This window comes from Pelodiscus sinensis, chromosome 3, assembly GCF_049634645.1.
Source record: "Pelodiscus sinensis isolate JC-2024 chromosome 3, ASM4963464v1, whole genome shotgun sequence".
NCBI lineage: Eukaryota > Metazoa > Chordata > Testudines > Trionychidae > Pelodiscus > Pelodiscus sinensis.
This window is the reverse complement of record NC_134713.1, coordinates 99,118,886-99,142,138: the sequence shown is the minus strand read 5'-3', so window position 1 is coordinate 99,142,138 and position 23,253 is coordinate 99,118,886. Positions and strand designations below refer to the sequence as shown.

Genomic DNA, 23,253 nt, shown 5'->3' with positions numbered 1-23,253 from the left:
TGCAGGCTACACTGTGAGAGAACACTCCCGCAGGAAATATACTGCAAGTACCTGACAGAAAACAAGTTTCAGCAGCTTAAATATGCATTTATACTGTTATGTGACTAAAATTATACTCAAAGTAGGGAAACTAAACAGAATTCCCACCCTTGGGACTAATTCATTAGAATAATTTTCTAACGGTAGCTTTAAATAACTAGACTTTAAAGTTCATTGGCTTACTACAAATGCTGTCTATGCAATTATTCGAAGCCAAAGCATTGCTAGTTTTTACAACTAATCTTAGAAATATTCACTAAAGATCTTTCTCAATTGCTGTTGTAATGATGCCTTTGTTTTGATTTTAAGGCCATCCTTAAATACATTTTCTGAAAACCTCTTACATATGAAAAACAACCTTTAAAAAGTTGAGGGCTGAGGAATGGTTAGGTCTTGACAGAATCAGAAATGTAGTGTTTTCAATATTATCTGTGTTAGCAGCAGGTTTGACTTCTGTAGTAGTGGCACTTCTAATTGTTTTGTCTTCCTCCTTTATGCTAGATGTGATGTCTCTGACCAAATGCTCAAAAGGGACAGCCTAACATAGGCTTAATGGACACATTTCTAACTAAAGCTGGACTGGCAATGTTAGGCAGCAGGGAACTTAAGAATGTTCTTGGCCTCAGCTCAGCCTCACCATTTGGCGTTTAGTGTCACCGCCTTGTGGAACACTACTTCTGCAAGAGACTTCCCTGGAATAAAAATGCCTTCTTGATTACTGTATTCGAAAGATATGCAGGCCTTAGAAGCATTTTGTCAGGATCATCGAATTCTTAATTTCTGCCCCAGGCCAACCACATACAAGCGTGTTGCAAATGGCTGTCAGAGCACTGACAACACATTTTCCATTTCCGGATTGTCCTGTTTCAACTTCATTTCCCTGTTGTTGCTTACTGTGACTGAGTGCAACATGACCATTATAATAAAGACCTATTGCAGAACCAACATGTTAGATACTTGACTTTCAAGAAAGGACATGACACTCTATTCTAGACAAGGAAATGTACAGCTTATTTGTAATGTCTTGACACCAGGCTTCTTACAGTACCATTGTCAGCCATGGAGTTTTCATTTAGAGTATGCCTATGCAGCAATTTAAGGTGAGACTGCAACACAGGTAAACATACCTATTCTAACATTACCCACAATAGCCATTTCTCTGGTTTGTTTTCCATCACTACATCTGACACTGCTGAAGCCAGATTCACTCCCCAGGGTATTAATTCACAGATCTGATGATATTTTCTTGTGGCGAGATTATCCACAGAATCAGTCTTCTATTTGAGTGGTGGCCAACCTGTGGCTCGTGAGCCACATGCGACTCTTTGATGAAAAAATTGTCTCGTGATTAATTTTTTTTATTAAAAAATTATCATCAGACTGGCCACTCCGCACGAGGTTGCTCACAGCCGGGCCACACTGAGTCACATTCCAGTGCATGCTCGCGGACACCACTCTGCTCATGCTCACACTCACACTCACGTCCCTCCTTCTCCCATCCCTCACTCTTGGCGTCCCAGCTAGAGTGTGCTCATGGTCAGCCCTCTGCACTCAGCATCCCAGCCAGCGCGTGATAAAGGCCAGCCACTCAGCACACGTGCCCCGCACCTGCAGGGAGAGATGCGTGGTGGTAGCAGTGGCGGCGGCTCCAGCTCCGGGACCTGGGTTAGAGCAGGGGGGTGCCTGGCTCGGAGTGGGGGAGGAGGATTGGGTTGGGAGGAGGTGCGCATGGTATCCCAGCCAGCACATGCTCCTCAAAGCCAGCCACTCAGTGTACACGCCCCAGGACCTGAAGGGAGACTCGCATGGCGGTAGCAGCAGTGGCTCTGGGATCCGGGCATTAGATTGGGAGAGGAGGGGGTTTGGGTTAGAGGGTGTGTGTGCGCGCGCCTGGCTTTGGGGAAGGGAAGGGGAGGGGGATTGGGTTAGAGCGGTGGGACTGGCTCTGGGGGAGGGGAGAGGATGGGGATTGGGTTAAAGGGGGGGAAAGAGTAGGAATCCTGGTACTGCATGACAGCTCCAACTTCTCAGGAAGCACGTGGCTGTCGTGGGGAGCAGAGGAAGAGCACGCGCTTCCTGAGAAGTTGGAGCTGGCATACAGTCCCAGGACTCCTACACACACACACACACACACACACACCCTGCACAGGCAGGCAGCAGGGGGGAGGACGTCTCAGGCCCAGTGACATACCTGGTGTTTCAGGAAGTGCTCCAGCTGTTTATGGGAGGGGAAGGGAGGAGGGGGAGGGAAAGAGCAGCCCGCCACTTCCTTAGATCCAGGATCCCCAGGTACTGGCCAAGCTGTCCCTGTCCCCTTCCCCTGGCCAACCCACCCTCCTAGCATCCTGTCCCCTGCCCCAGCACCTTGCCTCAGCACTCTGTCCCCTGCCCCCACCAGCACAGTTGGAGCCACATTAATTAGGCTTGGGATATTTTTTGAATCTCACCTATGTGGCCCCGACTGATTTTTCTGTGGGTCAGTGACCTGTGACTCAAAACAGGTTCCCTGCCCCTCTCATAATTAAAGACAATGCTGAAACATGTTGTGTTTAACATAATATCTTATTTAAAAATGAAGCCTGGCCAACAAGCCCCCAATTGGGGCCAAGCCCCCATCTGGCCACAGCATCATAACACTCCTGCAGCCCCTACCCCCGCCAGACCCCAAACCTGAGCCTATCATACACTGGAACCCTCTGTCCTGAGCCTTTCACATCCCCAAACTCCTGCACCCCCACATCCCCAGTCTTCTGCCACAACATTTCTGCACCAACCACACACCACAAATCTGTGTCCTGAGCTCGTCATACTACCAGCCTCCCAGCCCTGAGCCCCTCATGCACCTCAGCCCAAACCCCTGCACCCTCACAGCCACAAGCCTGTGGCTTGCTCAGCACCCCAACCCTCCACCTGATCCCAACACTCTCCAGCCTGGAGCCCCCTCTCTGAGCCAGCATCCTCTTCTCTACTTCCTCCTGCACCCAAATTTCCTCCCAGAGCTTGCCCCTCTCACTCCTTCCTTTTTTTCCTGACGGTATGCCCTGGGACGGCATACTGGCACTTGTTTTCCCCTGGCATTGCTTTTTTTTTTCCCCTGAACAACCCCTCCCCTCCAGTACATGGTTCTTCGCACTCTATCCACCACTATTTTGGCTCTTTGTCTCCTACAGGTTGGCCACTCCTGTCCTATTTGGCAGAATATTCTGCCAATATTTGAACCTTCATTTCATGGATGTGGACGAAAGACACCTACAATGGATTCAAACATTGACTGCTGAGATCTCCATGGCTGTGTCTAGACTGGCAAGTTTTTCTGCAAAATCATCTGCTTTTGCAGAAAAACTTGCCAGCTGTCTACACTGGCCACTTGAATTTCCAGAAAAGCACTGACGATCTCATGTAAGATCGTCAGTGCTTTTCCATAAATACTATGCTGCTCCCATTCGGGCAAAAGTCTTTTTCCGAAAGACTTTTGCGCAAAAGGGCTACTGTAGACAGCACAGTAATGTTCTCTGCAAAAAAGCCCCGATCGCAAAAATAGCGATCAGGGCTTTTTTGCGGAAAACCACGTCTAAATTGGCCATGGACGCTTTTCCGCAAAAAGTGCTTTTGTGGAAAAGCATCCTGCCAATCTAGACGTGCTTTTCCGAAAATGCTTTTAACGGAAAATTTTTCCATTAAAAGCATTTTCGGAAAATCATGCCAGTGTAGACGTAGCCAATGTGTTTTGCACTTAAAGCAATATTTTGGTTATACAGCAATGTCATACCATATAGTCTGTTTTCAGGAACAGAGTGGTAAAACAAATCCTCACTTCCCCCATCAGTAGATACACTACATGCATCTAGAACTGTCTCTACTGATTGTTATAGATAATGCTCTTGATTTCTATTGTGATATTTCTCAATGTCCTAGTGGTTAACTGGACATTTCAAGGGTCTTTCTCTGCCATTCCACAGCACTGTCTTCCCTATCCTGAAATTAGGCATCCCTGAATAATATCACTTGAGTTTCCTGGAGCATCCTCGAGAGTCACTGGAACGTGTTTTTAACACTCTAAATTGTACTGGTGTCGTGAGGAGCAGAGCCACTGACATTTGCATATACTAAGGTGTCAGCAAGGGAAATGATGCTCATTTGAAGCTTTATATAGATCCCCTAATGACTTGTGAATTTTCTGTGCCTAAAATAAAAGTAGCCTCCTACTCTTCAGACACTTTGCACATGTAACCTGGATCAGTTTTCCTTGTATCTGAGTTACTTACCAATCTTTTACAAGCCTCATCTATCTGCTGACAAGGGATAAAAGTAGTACAGTAGATAGTTTTCTGGACTGCTTGTTGCCTGTCCCCCTCACACCATCACTCCTAGCTGTATTAATTAATGGAGAATTTTTGTAAGAATTGTCTACGGCTTTCCTTTTCTTCTTGGTCTAAATTATAGTTGCAGTTACTGATTTGGGATAGGACAAACGAATAGAAGAACCTAGTGACCACTATGAAAAAGTGTTAGTTACAATCTCAGACTTGGAGTCCTTTCTTTTTTGAATACTCTGGCTACGTCTAGACTGCAAGCCTCTTTAAAAAAAAAAAAAAAAAAAAAAAAAAGAGCGTCTAGACCAGTGTTTCTCAACCTTTTTTTGCTCATGGCCCCCTTCTGAGCCTCATTTACCTGTGTGGCCCCCCCTCATAGCTGCTGTTAGTTGGGAAAAAAGGTACATCATTTACCTAATGTTCCGTTTTTTCCATATGGCCCCCTAGAGGTAGGGCATGGCCCCTGGAGAGCCATATGGCCCACGGCTGAGAACCACTGGTCTAGACTACAACCAGTACTTTCGAAAAAGCAGTTTGCATTTCATAGCATCTTTTTTTCGAAAGAGTACTTTAGAAAAACAGTGTTATTCCTCGTAAAACAAGATTTTCCATGGTCAAAAAAAAACTGCTGAGTTCTTTCGATTTACTTTCAAAAGAGTGCGGCTGCAGTCTAGACACAGGTAAAGATTTTTCAGAAAAAGGCCACTTTTTTCAAAAAATCCCTGTAGTCTAGACACATCCTCTAACTTGAAATGAAAATGTTTAGGGGTCTTAAGTAGCTACTCCCTCTTAGATCAAAAGTTAAAAGTATACTCCACGGATGAAGTGAACTTAATGGAACTGTTGGCTTTCTGTAAGCAACACATTAATTGAACAAACCGTAATTCTTAACATTTTTTAAACGTACTTAAGAACAGATATATAAATTGAACTCCATCAGAGATATCAAGACAAAAGTGCAAGTTACCACTAAAGACAAAACCAAGGAAGGGCATTTGGATAGTAACTCTGTGGGCCAAATTCTTACCATTACTAGCACTAATTCTTGCCCAGGGACATAGGGGAGGATGCTTATCATTCCCCTGTTCTACTGCAGGGGACAACAATGCAGGCTAAGAAAGGTAGAGGGGCTATCTTAAATTGTGCTTCCCACTGTCAGAACTCTTATGGAGTTAGAATCAACGGGGAATTGCTGGTCTGTAGGTCCATTTCAGTCAATCCTCCTCCTCTCCAGAAGAGGGTGGTAGGCTACACAGGTTGTGCAAAAGTGGCAGAGTTTGGGGAAGGGTATATCTGAGCTATTAAAATTCAGTGTGATGGGGATGGTGAAATAGTGTGGCTGAAATAGCAGGGTAAATATTCTTATTGTGTGCTTTGCTGTTGGAGTAAGGACCCAGTCCATTCACACAAACACACTCTGAGGCCATCCTGTATACACATCTGACAATTTAGAACATTTTACCCACTAAAAAAACCCACAAGTTTCTTTCCTTTATTTTTTCCAGTTCAAGTTATTTTTACTTTTCATACCTGCCAACATTTCCGGTTAAATTCATGGTGATCCATGACGACACAATCGCTTCTTGTTTTAGTTACACAGAGGAGATCAGGAGAAAAGGCTGAACTGTTAATCTTTCTGACCAAGGAAGTCAAGCCCCTTTCCTGATTTAAAAAAATTCTGCCATTTGCTTCTCCTGCTCTCACCTCCTCCCCATGGAATTTGGAATGAAAAGATGGCATTACATTGCAAAACTATTTCCATTCACTTTCAGTGAAAGCATGTAGCCTTGTTACTTAGAGAAACTATATTTGCTTTCTACAAATGAAAGAAAACAACAACAACAATTATATAAATTTATGTATGACTTATTTTATACTTTCACAGCAGATTTTGGTTGGTAAATACAAGTAAGTTAGCAGTCCTATCTCTTCTGTCATGGTGACAATAAGTGAGAAATACATTTTAAATGCTTTACCTGAGTTAAAAAGATAGATTGATTGTAAGGTAAAAGACACACATTCACAATAATGTTTACAGAAGGAATACACAAAGAAATATTTTCCAAAATAAGTCTTGTTTTTACTATAAAGTTATAGAAAAATACATCAAAATACACTAGAATGATTTGCCTTGATCTGAAGTGTCTGCATATTGTTCACCTGAAACAAATTAATTAATGTATAGGAGAAGTGCAAACTGCATTAGTCCTGCAGTAACAAAATATCAACATTGTCATGAACACCTTGTAAAAGTAACTCCCCTGAGTAAGTAACAATCTTCCTTCGTTTTGCAGCCTTAAGAGTGCCCACCAGAGCTTCAAAGAGGTTGGCACATTTTTCATCAGCAAAGAGCACACCAAACTTCACACTCAACTTTCCATCAGCATCTAAATCAGAGACAGAGTGTTACAACGCATGTAGATTGTCCTTCAGCTGGAAGAGTATTTAGAGAGGTCAATACAAAATACAATCAACACACTACAGGAGACCTGGGTTGTTTTTCCAGTTCAATCAATGATCTTTTGTGTGACCCTTCACAACTCTAATACAGGTTGCACTTCTATAAACCAGAACTCTCTGGTCCAGCAACATCCGAGGTCTGGAAGGGCCTCAGAAGTTCTAGGATCAGACAGTCCCAGCTTTCTGCAGGAAGTAGAGGGGTCCGGAGCCCAGCATGATGCGAGAGAGAGGGGGGCAGGAGCCTGGAGTGCTACCCAGCTGTGGGAGATTAGAGGTGGAGCAGGAAGCTAGTGCAACCCAGCTGGAGCCAGGAACAGCAGAGCAGGGTGGGGCTGGCAACAGGGGGGCCAGAAATGCCAAGAGTGCTGGACCAGGCAGGTTCAACCTATACTTGCAGTTCTTTGTTAAAAATGGAGATCTCTGGATGAAAAGCACTATAAGAAATTATTAAAGGAGCTGTAGAAATTGATTTGTTTTAAAAACATTTCTTATGCTGGTTAATATTTCAAGTCCAAATTGGAAAGCTAACGTGTCCCTCCTTGCCTCACAAAAATTGCTCCCTTAGGGTTGTGCTGAGTAAATTAATTTAAAAACAATCACTTAATCTATATTCTCTCTAACAAGCAGATAACGTTATGTAATGAATAAAATTTAATTAAGAGGATTTTTATTAAAATAAATAGAAATAAACAGAGTTACATTTAATCAAGCTGGAATAACAAATTAGTGAACCAGTTCCCATTTGCATACATTTCTTATTTTATCATTATAGACACTTTTCAAAAAAAATGTAGAGTTCTAAGAATGTTGGACGTGATATGTTGCAGTAGAATTTGGAACTGATTTTCAAAGATGTTGAGCAACCACCTACAATAGCACCATAGAATCATAAGACTGCAAGAGACTGAGAGGTTATCTAGTCCAGTCCCCAGTTCTCATGGTAGCATTATCTAGACCATTCCTGACAGGTGTTTGTCTAAGTTGCTCTTAAAAATCTCCAATGACAAAGATTCCACAACCTCCTTAGGCAATTTATTCCAGTGCTTGCCCACCCCGACCATTAGGAAGTTTTCCCTAATGTTCAACCTAAACTGTCCTGGCTGCAATTTAAGTCCATTGCTTCTTGTCCTAGTCTCAGAGATTAACAAGTTCAATTTTTCTTCTTCCTCCTTGTGACAACCTTTTCTATACAGGCAGTCCCCGGGTTACGTACAAGATAGGGACTGTAGGTTTGTTCTTAAGTTGAATTTGTATGTAAGTCGGAACTGGTACATATTGTAGGGGAAACTCTAGCCAAACATTTTTTTTAGTTTTGGATAGCATAGGGAAAGGTTAACTCCCCTCTAATGTTTGTTTTGCTGTCTGTTCCCCTGTTCAGAAGATTTCACATCTATTTCTGTCCCTGTGACAAACTCAGGACTAAAGGAGTAACTCATCAAATACCAAACAACTCTGCACCATGCTTTGAGCTAATAGCTTTATTTCCACACACCACCCAGGGTTCTAGGAAGAGGGTCCCTTTTTTGCTAACACAATGAGGCCAGCACTTTGTTTGTTTTGGTGGAGTCTTTGTTTGCCCAGGGAGCCCAGCATGTATAGGGGGAGGAGGGGCGGAGAGGCTGCTTTTGTCTGCTGTTCGGCAGCCTGTTGCTCAGGGGAGGGGGCAGCCTGTTGCTGGCAGGGGGGGGGGGGGGGAGGCGTGCAGGGTGCGAGGCCGCGGGGGGGGGGGGCAGCGGGCGTGGGGAGGCACTTTTCCTCTGCCCGGCAGCTCTGTGGGATCCCTGTCCCTGTGGCCAGCTGCTGCAGGCAGAGGCCAGTTGGAGCCGGCCGAAGAGGAGGAGGAGGTGGATTCTAGGACCCAGGTGAGCGAGCCCCGGGGACGCTGCTGCGCTCCGGGAGCCCGGCATGTATAGAGGGGAGGAGGGGCAGAGAGGCTGCTTTTGTCTGTTCGGCAGCCTGTTGCTCAGGGGAGGGGGCAGCCTGTTGCTGGCAGGGAGGTGGGGGGGGCAGCGGGCGTGGGGAGGCACTTTTCCTCTGCCCGGCAGCTCTGCGGGACCCCAGTCGGAGCCGGCCCGAGGAGGAGGAGGATCCTAGGACCCAGGTGAGCGAGCCCCGGGAATGCTGCTGCGCATGTGCGGGAGTTGCCTCACCCCGTTCGTATCTAGGGATCCGACGTAAGTCGGATCCATGTAAGTCGGGGACTGCCTGTACTTGAAAACTATTATAATATCCCCCTCTCAGTCTTCTCTTCTCTAGACTGAATAAACCCAATTTTTTCAGTCTTCTCTCATAAGATTTTCTAGACCTTTAATCATTGCTGTTGCTCTTCTCTAGACTTTCTCCAATTTGTCCACATCTTTCCTAAAATGTGGTGCTCATAACTGGATGCACCACTCCAGTTGAAGTCTAACCAGTGCAGAGTAGAAGGAAGAACTACTTCTCATCTGACTTACAACACTTTTGCTAAAATATCACAGAATAAAGTTTTCTTTTTTTTCCTACAGTGTTAACTCGCATGTAGCTTGGGATCCACACTACGACCTCAAGAACCCTTTCCATAGTACTTCTTCCTTGGCAGTTTTCTCATTTTGTGTGTGTGAAACTGATTGTTCCTTCCTAAATGAAGTACTCGACTACAAGTTTAGTCAATAAAGGACGAAGCCTCCGGGAGTTACATCCCACTGCGGCTCTGCAGTTTAAATGTAATGAGAGCTGAGTGGGGAGGCTGCCTGCCCATCCAGCTCTTACTACATTAAAACTGCAGAGCGGCAGCAGGGGTAGCTCCTGGACCCGGCGCAAGCTGGGTCTGAGCCATGCTTGCTCAGTCATGGCTCGTGCCAGCTTCAGCAGCCATTGTCCATGGGAGGTCCCAGCGGGGAGCTGGGACCCTCCGTGGACAGAGGCTGCTCCAGCAGCAGCCCCTGTTCATGGGCTGTTACTGGAGAAGCCTCTGTTTGCAGCAGTTGGAGCTGGCCGTGAACAGAGACTGCTACTGGAGCATCCTCTGTTCACAGTAGCCAGGGCTAGCCACGAACCCAGGCTGCTGGAGCAGCCTCGGTCCACGGCAGCCAGGGCTGGCTACGAACTGGGACTGCTGCCAGATCAACTTCTGTTTGCAGCCAGCCCTAGCCGCCGCAAACAGAGGCTGCTCTGCGGGATGCAGATCAGCCTCTGCCCATGGTGAGCCTGGGCCCATGAGAGGTAGGCAGGCATCACCATGGAGAAAGTGCTGGGGGGAACCAGCTTTTAAGCCAGCTCCTCCAGCATCAGTTCCTGCTGCCTTGCTGCCTCTGATACTCGACTAGTCACATATATCACTCCAACAGACCATTTCCCCAGTTTGACCAGACACAATTTGAATTGTAATCCTATTCACCAAAGCAATTGCAACTTCTCCCATCTTGGTAATTTCTGCAAACTTTAAGTGTACTCTGTATGCTATTACAGTATCATGCTGGATCATTATTTTAGTATAGACTTTAAAAGGAATGAGTGCTACTTTGTATAAAATCTGGGTTGACACTGGAGGACTCCCGTCCAGCTAATGACCAAGAGTAAAATCCTGAAGTCAGTGGGAATTTTGCCATCGATTTTAATGGAGCCAGAACTTCATTCCAAGGCCCTCAACCTGTATTGATTTATACATGTATTTATCTTCATGCTCTCAGAGTAGTCCCCATTATGCAATGTGGGCAGTGCCACTGACGTCAAAATTAAACATATATATTATGTTTTTGCAGAACTGGGGTGTAAGCCTGCTTGGTTGATGAGTTGGTTCACAAGTTGACAATGGTACCAGTATTTACTTTCATTAAAGGCTAGAATTGTGTCATCAGTGAAATTACAATACTTACTTTTAGTCCCCAGACGGCGAATCTCCTCAACTAAGAGGTTAATTTCATGTTCCACATTCATTGTTCCACGTTCTACAAATAAATGTACATTTAGATAGATATAAGGTCTTAAGACTAATACCTGCAATTTCTTTTAACTCATCTGATCTGATCCTTGTTTATATTACTCCAGTGTTGTCAACTCTCATACTTTTGCTATGAGTCTCACAATATTTGATTTTTCACTCAAAGTCCCATATCTTGGAAGCAAGAAGAGGTTTCAGTATGAAAAAGAGTAGGTTTCTAGCCCTCATGGTTTCAGAGGAAAGCTTGAAAATGTGACACAAAAGCACTCTTTAGGCTCAAAACCTAGACGCCGATAAAAAGAACCCAAACTATTAATTTTTTTTAAATCTCAGGATTTTTAGGGAATGCCTCGTGATTTTGGAATTTTTGGGCTTGACAATACAGTAAGTCTTTGTAAGCTGGTAACTATTTTACCAGTCCAGGAAAGAGCGAATGTCACACCTGAGTCCTTTTTTAGGCCCTTGCCTCCAGCACAATTCATTATTCAGACATCAACCACATAAAGCAATTCATCCGACCAACTTCAGTCCCCAGAAGCTTTCCCCTTGCCCCTCTCAGCCAATTACCCTTGGAAGAGGACACATCCTTTCCTTAAATCCCATTAGATAATGTGCCAGGCATGTAGCCCTTAAAACTTTCCTGGTTGTTGTACCGTGTCAGTCTTCTCTGCTTCTTGCCAACCTCTCTTTTTTCTGCTTGCCGTATAGCATCAGTGGCCATAGTTTGTCTCAGCATCTGATTTTGGGCCCATAGTCATGCATTTGTAACCTCAACTACATTATTAGCATGACATTTTAAATGTGAAATGCATGGCAAAAACTTAACTGCTGTGTCTGCCATAGAAGAGAATCTTCCCCTAAAATACCCCACGATTACTATATCTAGTGCAACTTCACTGGCAGGAGCAACCTTCAGAGCAGTCTAGAAAAGGTTGCAGGCAGCCATTTGTGTTTCAAGCACTAGATCCTCAAGTGGTATAAATTAGTCTTGTTCCACGGAAGTCAGTAGAGTTAAACCAATTTACTTGAATTGAAGATCTGGTCCAAACTCACCTATCCTTTTCCGAGAAGGTTTATTCAACATTGAGGGGCTAAAAGGCCAATAATCACTGGTATTTTATCTACCCATGGACTCCCACCAGCACTATAGCCAGGAAAATGAATTGGTTTTAGTAGTGCTAGGAAATTTTAGAAAAATGCCCTATTGTACACAATTATACCAATATTTACTTTCATTCACAGTGATCCCAAAGAACTATTAAAACACAGAATTTGCCCCTTGTGTATGTATTATAAAAATCTTGGCCCACAAATGCAACTTCCTGTGCTGTGAAATATGGCAATAATCAATGCTATACAAGTACAATAGTCGAGGGCGGGAAGTGAAGAATAATTTATTGGTAAAAAGACCATAATTACCCAAATGATTATTTGGGCAAAATACTAGGGTTAATAATCTTGTGTTTTTGAAAAATGTCATGGGATTTACAATATGTACAAGTTTTCAGGGTCTCTTGCACCTCATTTAAAGGCAGTGGCAGTACGAATTTTTACCATGCTGATACATTACTTGATGCTAACCACCTACTAAAATAACATCATTTCTTCAGGGACCTAGTATTTTCTAGCCAGTCACCATGAGAAATTAATGCAGTGCAGTGTGCTGTACATCAACAAGCAAGTACAAGGAAACCTGAGTGGTCAAGTTCAACGAGAGTTATTTTGAGATGCAAAACTGCACCTCTCATTAGAATCTGACTCCTTGAATGGGTCCAATGGACATAACCAATTAAGAACATAAGAACGCCATACTGAGTCAGACCAACAATACATCCAGCCCAGTATCCTGACTGCTGACAGTAGCCAATACCCAATGCCCCAGAGGAAAGGAACACAACAGGTAATCCTCACGCAATCCTCCTCTGTTACCCACCTCCAGAGAAAGAGAGGCTAGGAACACCATTCCTACCCATTCTGGCTAATAGCCATTGATTGGCTAACCTCCATGAATCTATCTAACTCTTCCTCGAACCCTGCTAAAGTCCTAGACTTTACCACATCTTCTGGCAAGGAGTTGCACAGGTTGACTATGCGCTGAGTGAAGAAAAACTTCCTTGTGTTTGTTTTAAACCTGCTGCCTATTAATTTAATTTGGTGACCCCTAGTTCTTATACTGTGAGAATAAGTAAATAACTTTTCCTGATTCACTTTTTCCATACCAGTCATGATTTTATAGACTTCTGTCCTATCCCCCCTTATTCTCCTCTTTTCTAAGCTGAAAAGTCCCTGTCTTTTTAACCTCTTTTCATATGGAACCCATTCCAAACCCCTAATCATTTTTGTTGCCCTTTTCTGAACCTTTTCTAACGCCAATATATTTTTTTTTAGATGAGGCGACCACATCTGTATTCAAGATGTGGGTGCACCATGGTTTTATATAGAGGCAATAACATATTTTCTGTTTTATTCTCTATCCCTTTTTTATAATGATTCTTAACATTCTATTTGCTTTTTTGAGTGCCGCTGTACATTGAGTTGATGTTTTCAAAAGAACTATCCACAATGACTCCAAGAGTTCTCTCTTGAGTAGTTAAATTAGTCCCCATCATCAATTCTTGAAAGATGGATAGGGATCACTGCCTCTCTGCCAATAATGGCACAGAAGTACTTTATATTCTAAAATCCCAGAACTTTTATGTGAAATACTTAGTAGGGATGTGAACGTGTATTTGACTAGACAATTAACCCATGAGCCTGGGCTCATCAGTTAACCCTCATGATTACACATGCCCACTCAGCCCGCACTGCAGCCTCTGAATCGTGGGGAGATGCAAGAAGATGCACGTGGGGAGCTGGCTTTTAAGCTCCCCGTGAGCCCTGCCTCCCATGGAGCCATCTGCTCCTGCCCCCCGTGCTGCTGCCTCTGATACAGAGGCAACAGTGTGGGGAAGGGGAATGGGGAACGGGAGCCAGTGCTGTGGGGAGCTGGCTTCAAAGCTGGCTCCCCGCAAACACTGGCTCCTACCTCCCCCATTTTCCCCAACGTGTAAACGTGGAACTGCTGAAATTTTTAGCAGTTACACATTTACACAAATAAACACATTTTAACATCCCTAATACTTAGCACTTTTGACTGGGTCTTATAGAACAGCGAGAGGGCAGTAATGGTCAGAATAATTTTTTTATTGTTATTATTTAACATATTTGTTCCTTGTGTGTACTAAAAGTGAGGACTGATCTCTTTTGACATGACAACAATAAGTTTGCTACTTTTAATTGCCTGTTAGCCCAGCAAAACAAATTTGACTATGGAAGTGTGGGCTGGGTTCTTCTCTCCTGCACTCATTCATCAAAAGAATCTTTAGCTTGGTCCCACTTTCAGATCCTTTACTACACATGACAGAGCAAAGGACAAAATTTGACTTTCAGATACAAGATTCAGTTTGCAAACTTGGGATCTAAAAAAAAAAAAGAATAATCGCTGTTTATCTAAAGTGAGCAAGTTTGTCATGGAGGCATTGAAATAATAAACATGGGAGGCTAGTTTTTCCAGTGTTATACACCTCCTTCTTACTGTGTTAAAGTTTATTTAAAAAGCCAGCTCCACCACCTATGTGGCTTTACAGGAAGACCTCACATGTGCATGGGTTAAGGGGATTTGGCACACACAACCTCATCCAATCTACATTTCTTCCCTAAAGCATGATAATATGATTGATCATGAACATGCAAGTGGATGTTGTCAAGTACTGAACAATATCCTAACAGCAGATGCTGCAGTGCTGCCACCTCTTCAAAACGTGTTTAAAATTAAATGGCAACACGATATTGAAATTCTAATTATATTAGCTAGTGTAGCAAATTAATCCTTCAAATTTGGTGTTCCTTTTTTGTTTAAATTTAAAGGGATGGCAAAGACCTTTGCATTATATGATACATAGAAGACAACATGTCCCAAGTAGCTTACAGTCTAATATATAGGAGTAGCATCATTGACTTATATTTGAAAATAAAATTAATTTAAGTCCCCCCCCCCCCCCACCATCAGTTTAGGAAAGAACATCTTGGAGTCTGAGCATGAACTAGTCCTTTTTTCAAAATTTCCACTAAAAGTCAAAAGAGATTGTTAAGGTATGCATGATTGGAAGAATGGATACAAAATTATTATTTGAAGCAGTACTTAGATATTAGATATCACTTTACTTCGGAACAAATCTTCCATGCCAAATATCAAAACAAATGTTAACTCTAACATTAGTTATACTAGTACTGTTTGTGACCTCCTACATGATTTTCACCAGTTATCAGGAAAACAAACCTTCAGTTTGCATCCTGGAAATTTGCCTAGCAGAAGAGTGTTGTATTATTTTGCTGGTATACCTAGAAATATGTTATCATTGCCACTCTGTGCCTTAGTGTCCCCATTTGTAAAATGGGATAACGACACATACTTAATATAAGGCTTTGAGATCTACTAATGAAAAATGCCATAGCATAGAAGGATAAGGTTTTATTAATGTACTTCTTATGACCTAAAATATGTCTAAAGTGTCTGATGGTACAGATACTTCAGTATAATGATACGTTAGGTTAAAAGCCTGAACCCACTAAACTTTCCATTAACTTTAGTAGAATCAGGATTGGACTTACATGGTCAGGCTTTATTACTGGCATAAATGTATGTTAATTCAGAGTTAAGGTTGCTTAGTAACAGGTCCTCCTCTGGCACAAGGCTCAATTGGCAAACTGAAACTTCTGTAAACAAGGAAATGCACAGTAAAGATTGCCAATGCAAAGTTAACCTCTATGCATTGCCCTAGTATGCCTGTTAATATCCATGCCTTTATTCTGCTAGCCCCATAAATGTATGTGATTTGCACAACTCAGTATTCTGCAAGAGGACAACCTGCTACCAAGTGAAGGACAACTAAGTTACAATGGAATGGTGTTCCTGGTTGAATGGATGAACAGTGGAATGTGAGAGAAATCACTGGTGGGGTTTCTGTTCCAAAATACTGATAGTTATAGGTTTGAGAGAACCTTTTCCAACAGAAGCGGCAAAGAGTCCTGTGGCACCTTATACTAACCGAAATGTTGTAGCATAAGCTTTCATGGGCAAAGACCCACTTCATCAGATGCATGTAGTGGAAATTTCCAGAGGCAGGTATAAATATGCAGGCCAGAATCAGGCTAGAGATGACCAGGTGGATCCAATCAGGAAGGGTTGGATCCAATCAGGGAGGATGAGGCCCACTTCTAGTAGCTGATCTGGAGGTGTGAATTCCAAGAGAGGAGAAGCTGCTTTTGTAGTTAGCTAGCCATTCACAGTCTTTGTTTAATCCTGAGTTGATTGTGTCAAACTGGAAGATGAACTGTAGTTCAGCAGTTTCTCTTTGAAGTCTGGTCCTGAAGTTTTTTTGCTGCAGGATGGCTACCTTTAGATCTGCAATTGTGTGTCCAGGGAGATTGAAGTGTTCCCCTGCAGGTTTTTGTATGTTTCCATTCCTAATATCTGATTTGTGTCCATTGATTCTTTTATGCAGGGACTGTCCAGTTTGGCCGATGTGCCAACAATGCCCCACTGCTGAATACATCGGCCAAACTGGACAGTCCCTGCGTAAAAGAATCAATGGACACAAATCAGATATTAGGAATGGCAACATACAAAAACCTGCAGGGGAACACTTCAATCTCCCTGGACACACAATTGCAGATCTAAAGCCCCTGACTGATTTTTCTGTACGTCAGTGGCCAGTGACCCAAAAAAAGTTCCCCATACCTGCATTACATTATGAAGAGCACACATATCTGAAGGATCAGACACTGCGTTGGGTAAAATTTTACCCAGACTTGCCTTGGGTAAAACTCAACATACTGAAATATTTTTGACCTGCATCACACCAATAATTTGACCTCTAGTTCTGAGCAAAGAAACCTCATCTGGAAACTTTTCTGAAAAATAGCTATTTTTTCAGGGCTTATATCTTTGCAACCAATAGCTTAAATGACTCCAAATTTGAGTCACTAATCTACCTTGCACCCTGTTCAGGCACCAAATTTCAAAGAATCACAAATGATTGGGTCAGTTTTTAAGAGGACTTAGAAAGGTCACCTGTTAAACAAAAATCATGATGCAACCTCAATTATAGTGGCACTACCACAGCACTAAAACAACAGTGAAGTCCCTGTCCCAAGGAACTTATAGTCAACTAAATTGGTGGAGGGGTGAAGGGTTGAGGTGCACTGGTCAAACTATGGGGTATAGTGAATTGGGATGCACTGGCAGAGCTAGGGGAAGCAGAAACTTTGGGGTGCACTGGCAGAGCTGTGGGGTACAGGAAGGTTGGGTACAGTGGCAAGCTGTAGGGTACAGGGGAATTGGGATGCATTGGCAGAGCTGCAGGGATGGGGCGCACAGCCAGAACTGGAGTGTTCCCTGTAAGCTGTGGGCTTGTGCGGCCATTCAGGAAAAATACAGATCCCATCCAGCTGATTACCAGAGCGCACACAGCCAGGCTGTGTTTCTATTTGCGTTTCACATTCACACATGCCTTCGTGCACACAAAAATCTATTCCACACACAGATGGAAAAAAATTCGCACATGGATGGAAAAGATTAGAGGAAACATTGGCCAGGACTCCCTTACCTCTCTTACCACACATTCCTCTAAGCCCACTCCTTTTGCTGCAGCCCCAACCCATTCTCCCAATATTTCTCCAAGGCTACGTCTAGACTGGCATGATTTTCCGGAAATGCTTTTAATGGAAAAGTTTTCCATTAAAATCATTTTCGGAACAGAGTGTCTAGATTGTCACGGACGCTTTTCCACAAAAGCACTTTTTGCGGAAAAGCGCCCGTGCCAATCTAGATGTGCTTTTCCGCAGAAAAGCCCCGATCGCCATTTTTGCGGAAAACAAATCTGAGCTGTCTACACTGGCCCTTTCGCGCAAAAGTTTTGCGCAAAAGGACTTTTTCCCAAACGGGAGCAGCATAGTATTTCTGCAAGAACACTGAAAATCTTACATGAGATCGTCAGTGCTTTTGCGGAAATTCAAGTGGCCAGTGTAGACTGCTGGCAAGTTTTTCCGGAAAAGCGGCTGATTTTCCTGAAAAACTGGCCAGTCTAGACACAGCCCAATTCTCCCCTCTATACCACTCCTTTCTTCTCATTTCCTCCCCCCCAAAAAATACTCATTATATTTTCCCCACACCAAATAAAATTGTTACCCATGACTGATAAATGCAGTAGCCATTCAGTGCAAGACTCCTTTTGTCTTAGGTGGGGCTTATCATTAATTAATACTAGTTATATTAATTAAATGGTGAGTTCACCACCATCAATCTCAATGAGGTGTGTGATTCATCCAGTCATTAATAGCTCTCAGGTTAGCAGTACAAGGCAGCAGAAGGAAACTGGGTTTTTGAGGAGGTGTAGAGGACTTGTAACTAAGAAACCTCAGTCAAATGACCCTACATTTGCATCACTAATGATACCCATTAGTGCAACCTGAGGGGCACCAAATTTCCATAAAATCTGATTGGTTAATCAGCTTTTTGAGCCCCTCAAGCTTTAAAGCATAAACAATAGCAGGTAAGGAAAACAGTCCAATTATTTTTCTTATTGGTGCAGTTCTACTGTAAAAAAATTAAATGAACATTCTCAGTGTAGGTCCCCAAACATTTACTGAGACCACCTTGACCCACATTGTATCAACAATTTGTTTCCTAGCACTGTGAAAGCAATCCACACACACACACACACACACACACACACACGAAACATTGCTATTTATTTCAAGGTCTATATCTTTGGGACCCATGGCTCAAATGATCCCAAATTTGTAGAACTCTGAAAGTCCATGGACACCTGCTTCATATCCATGGTTATTATCTGCATCCGCAAATGTAGATGCAGATATCCACAGCTCGTTTTTGCAGACATGGATGTGGATGCAGATACAAATTTTGTATCTAGAACCCTGCAAATTTGCTGTTATTGGCTTTTTATCTTCAGGTATCCACTAAGGATATTAAGAAGCAGTTACTTGGCTACTTGTGTAGTTGATACAACTTGTATTGACTACATGCTTAGTCAATAAGAGAAGCCGCTCTGCAGAGCTGCAGCGGGGGCAGCTCCCAGAGCCTGTCCACACCAGCCCAGGCTAGCCACCACAAACAGGGCCTGCTGGACCCGGCGCAAGCTGAGACCAAGCAGTCCCAGCTTGTGCCAGTCTGGGACCACTGTGGCTCTGCATTTTAAATGTAGTTAGAGCATGGTAGCTCTTACTACATTTAAAATGCAGAGCCACAGTGGTCCAGAGCCAGCACACGCTGGGACTGCTCAGTTCAGCAGCCCATTTGTGGCAGCCAGGGCTGGCCACAGGCAGGGGCTGCTTCCAGCCTCCTCCCTCTTCCCCTCCACCCCACCTCTAATAGAGGTAACACCATGGAGACAGTGCTGGGGAGAACTGGCTTTTATGTCAGCTCCCCCCAACATTGGTTCTGTATGAGGCAGTAGGGGGGAGGGTCAGGAAACAGTGGGGGGGGGGGGAGGAGAGTAAGCGAGTAGTCAAGTACTCAACTTGACTACTCGCTTACATCCCTAGTATCCGCATCCACAGATAGCTCATTTTTGGGGATACAGATGTGGATGTAAAACTTTGTATCCTTGCAGGGCTCTACAAATTTGGCTCATTAACCTTCTTGAGGCATACTAAATTTCAAAGGAATCAAACAATACATTCAGTTACAAAGGACTTAGAAAACTCTGTCTTTAAACAGAAATAATGATGCAACCTTAACTATAGTGGCACAGCCCTACCATAATTCCAGAGTCCCAATGACACATGAAGATTTGCTAGCATGACCCACATTTCCTCACTGTATACTGGTGAAGTCAACAGAACTCTACACACAGGCATCAGGTGAAAGGCCAGATGGGGAAGGCATGCCCCAACCCCGCCCCTTCTGCCTAGGACATGCCTACTCCCAGCCTGATCTTTCCAGGCCTGTATAGAGCTGCAGCTGCCATGCTGTGGCCCCAGCCTGGTTCCCTTTGGTGGCCGGGGAAAGTCAAGCTGCTGCACAGCAGCCCAATGCCTTGCCAGCAGTCAGGGAAAGCTGGGCTCCCATGCTGTACTGGGTGGGGAAAGCCAGGCTGCTGCACAGTGGCCCGATGCCTCCAAGTGGGCTTCTAGGCAGCGGCAGGTGGAAAAAACCAGGCTGCCTTCCTTGGCGGCTGAAGCCAGGCTGCTGAACCGCAGCCTCAGCCTTTCCTGGTAGCAGCTCCCGCCTTAGGTGGTCAGTTGTGCAGGCAATTTTGGGAAGGCTCTGCCTTCCCTTGCCCACATTACTGACAGCCCATGACTCTACATCAGAGCAAGGGACTCTGCTAGAAGAGTCTGTTACAGGGTTAGAGTATAAGATGTCCATTTCAAGAGGCTATCCTTTTGAGCAAACTTTTCAAAGAAGGCGTAATGCATGAGAATGCAATACAACTATTTCTTTTTTGCTGACCAGCCTGTCTGCTGACCTTTGCACCCAATGCTGTTCAGATCTGACAACTTGCATAGGGAGAGATTTCAGGTAATGTTGTTAATGGCTTATTGAAACACAAGAAGAAAAAGCTCTTCCTCAAAAGAGACGCTTCAAACAATTGCTACAAACTCACTTCAACTGAATAGTGATAGAAATGTAGCCGTGTTAGTCTGGGGTAGTTGAAGCAAAATGCAGGACAATGTAGCACTTTAAAGACTAACAAGATGGTTTATTAGATGATGAGCTTTCGTGGGCCAGACCCACTTCCTCAGATCAAATAAGTGGGTCTGGCCCACGAAAGCTCATCATCTAATAAACCATCTTGTTAGTCTTTAAAGTGCTACATTGTCCTGCATTTTGCTTCACTTCAACTGAGTGAGACTTGGGAGGTCAGAGGAAGAGAACTCTGATCGTTTTGCAAATTTGTCAATTTAGTTTTAAACAAACCCCTGCATTTGGACCCTGTGTGTGTTTAAGCACATTCCTTTGTAGTAACTTAGTGCACAGTAAATAAAAGATCTGTATGTGGGGCATGACTAACTTCCTTCCTGATCTTACACACCCTATTTGGTCATGGGGCCTCTCCTGGAGTAGCACAGGGTCACGGTACATCAAGTTTTGATAGCCTCTAGCCGCGCTTCATCCCGTGCGCTTTTCCTTCCTGTTGCCTCCATCTCTCTACTCCATAGTCCCTCTATGCATAATTAACAACAAACCGCGCTTGTCTCCTGCCCAGCAAAGCAGCATGTCCCAGACACGCAATAACATGCAACAAAGGAGCTTGTGCCAGGCCCTGGGGCGGGGGGAGGGGGGATGGTTTGAGAACCCAATGCACAGCGGAGCCTAAGGTAGAGCCCCGGAGCGCCCAGCGCGCGGGAGACACTCCTTTGCTCTCTTCTGGAAAGAGCCAACGCTGTGGACTGGATCTGCCCCGCAGTCCCTCTCCTCCAGCCCTCCCGGGGCCTGCCACTGGCCGGGGCGGGAGGGCAGAGGCATTTGGCCTCCCTGGCGCTTCGACTGAGCGGGAGCCAGGCACTTCCCTAGGGTGGGGCCACCCCGCACCCACCTTGTGCAGTGGCGTGTCGCATGGATCCCGCAGGGTCCAGCCCCGGCGCCTTTTACTGCCGCGCGGGCTCCTCCCGCCCAACCCCGGGGGAGCAAAGACCCCAGCCCGCCTCTCTCAGCCCCTGCCCCGCGGGCGGGCGCCCAGTTCCCTTGCTGCTGCTGCTGCTTTGCGGCCAGTCAACGACCGCGTGCAGTCAGTCCCTTCCCCTCCTCCCCGGCTTGCTGCCCCCCGCGGCGCCGGGAGCCCGGCAGGTACTCACCCCGCTAACTGCCCGCCCGGCGGCTTTCTTGCCGGAATCAGAAGACAGCCCCCTTAGAGCAGCCCGAAATGCCGAATGCAGGAGGAAGTGGTGGCTGGGGGGGGAGGGCGGCAGAGACAAGGCGCTGCAACAAGTATATTTCAAGTGCCGGGAGAAAGTGCCGCCCACACGAATGGAGAGACGCCTATGAGGATGGTGCGGGGAGAGTGGTGGCGCGGGAGGGGCGTGGGTGAATTCAACTTAGCGTCTGCCTTTGTGCAGCCCCAGCGCAAGAGTTCATGCAGGGGCTAAAGCTTCCCTTCCCCCACCAGCCTCTCCCCCCGATCTTTGTGTTGCCTGTTGCAAATTCCCCCCCAACACACACACAATCTCTCTGAACGTGACTTCTGGGAGGTTTAAGCACAGTGCTGCCAGGAGGCCAGGTGAGGCACTTGCAGGACAAATTAAATCATTCATCCCCATGCCTATTTAATAACATCAGACTTTCAAGACCTGCAGCAGATACAAAAGCAAGTGGAGGTGAGGGCCAGAAAACAACCTGCAGTGCCATAACTAGGTATTTTTGCACCCAGGGCAAAATATTATGGGTGACCCCCACATTTACGACCTAATTGGTTCCTGGAAAACCATCATAAGTCAAACCCTTATTTCCCATAGGCACAATGTTATAAATGGTGTTTCCGTTCCTGGAAACCCATTTCATACCCTACAAATGCCAAAACTGATGACAGAAATGGATGAAAATGACACTAAATAGTTCAAATAATGCACGAAAATAACGAAAAAGCGAAGACCGATGTGATGGAGATGCACACGCAGTTCAAGCAGCGGCTGCTAACTGGAGAGTCTGACTGACCTTATGCAATTCCTGTTTTTGGGATGATGCGCAGAGTATGTATTGTACACTGTCATAAATGCAAGCTGCGGACGTAAATTGCGGGGTTTTAGGAGCTATCCTGCATGAAAAAAAGGTTGTAAATGCAGAGGGGTCGTAAGTCAGGTGGTCATCAGTCGGGGGTTGCCTGTAATTATGTGCCCCCTTTCCTTAGGTTAGCACGTGTCTCACTCTTCACTTTTGCAGCTTATTATTTTTTCTTATTGCATCTTTGCGCTCTTAATTATGATATGCCCAGGACTAGCAACCCACTTGCCCCACCCTTCTTGCAGCCCTTACAATGTGGCACAAAAGAGATAGGATGACTTAAATCTTTTTCCCCTTTCTTGAGCTGCATTCATTCTATAATATATTTTTCTATGTTGCTTTGGTGCAAGATTTCCTTTACCTCACCACTACACTTGCATCATCTTAGGGACCCACAGAACACTTGAGGCTGCTAGGTGAATTAACTCAGCTATTGAAAAGGATATCAGAAACATCTACTCCAGGATAATATAACTAGAGCCTCTAAGATCTCCAATTCTGTAGGGATTTTTATGTTGATATTTTTATTAAGTCACCATCTAGTATTTTTGTAACAGGAGAGGCAAATATTTACTAGAACCAATCAGGAAAATAATATCAGCTGATAGATAAGCCTGAACAAAACATAATATTATCATTTATATACCACACCAAACTGTGCTGTGCTTTACAGACATAAGAACCCAAGGCAATACCCCCAAAGAATGTACAGTTAACTTAAGCAATCTGCAGGAAAA

General features: G+C 44.5%; 1 protein-coding gene across 1 annotated transcript; it reads right to left on the bottom strand.

Moving 5' to 3' along the window:
• Window positions 1-6,192: 6,192 nt before the first annotated feature.
• On the bottom strand, window positions 6,193-21,890 carry ABRACL (ABRA C-terminal like). The gene is made up of 3 exons (XM_006112705.4): window positions 21,595-21,890; window positions 10,667-10,738; window positions 6,193-6,739 (listed from the first exon to the last, which is right to left on the bottom strand). The coding sequence occupies exons 2-3, from the start codon at window positions 10,725-10,727 to the stop codon at window positions 6,555-6,557; spliced, it is 246 nt and encodes an 81-aa protein (XP_006112767.1). The 5' UTR covers window positions 10,728-10,738; window positions 21,595-21,890; the 3' UTR covers window positions 6,193-6,554.
• Between the last annotated feature and the right edge of the window lie 1,363 nt (window positions 21,891-23,253).

Excerpts from the sequence above, each read along its gene's own strand:
- ABRACL (XM_006112705.4), bottom strand. The coding sequence starts at position 10,727 with ATGAATGTGGAACATGAAATTAACCTCTTAGTTGAGGAGATTCGCCGT. Across the intron at positions 6,740-10,666 it reads TCGCCGTCTGGGGACTAAAA|ATGCTGATGGAAAGTTGAGT; the intron begins GTAAGTATTGTA and ends TCTCTGATTTAG.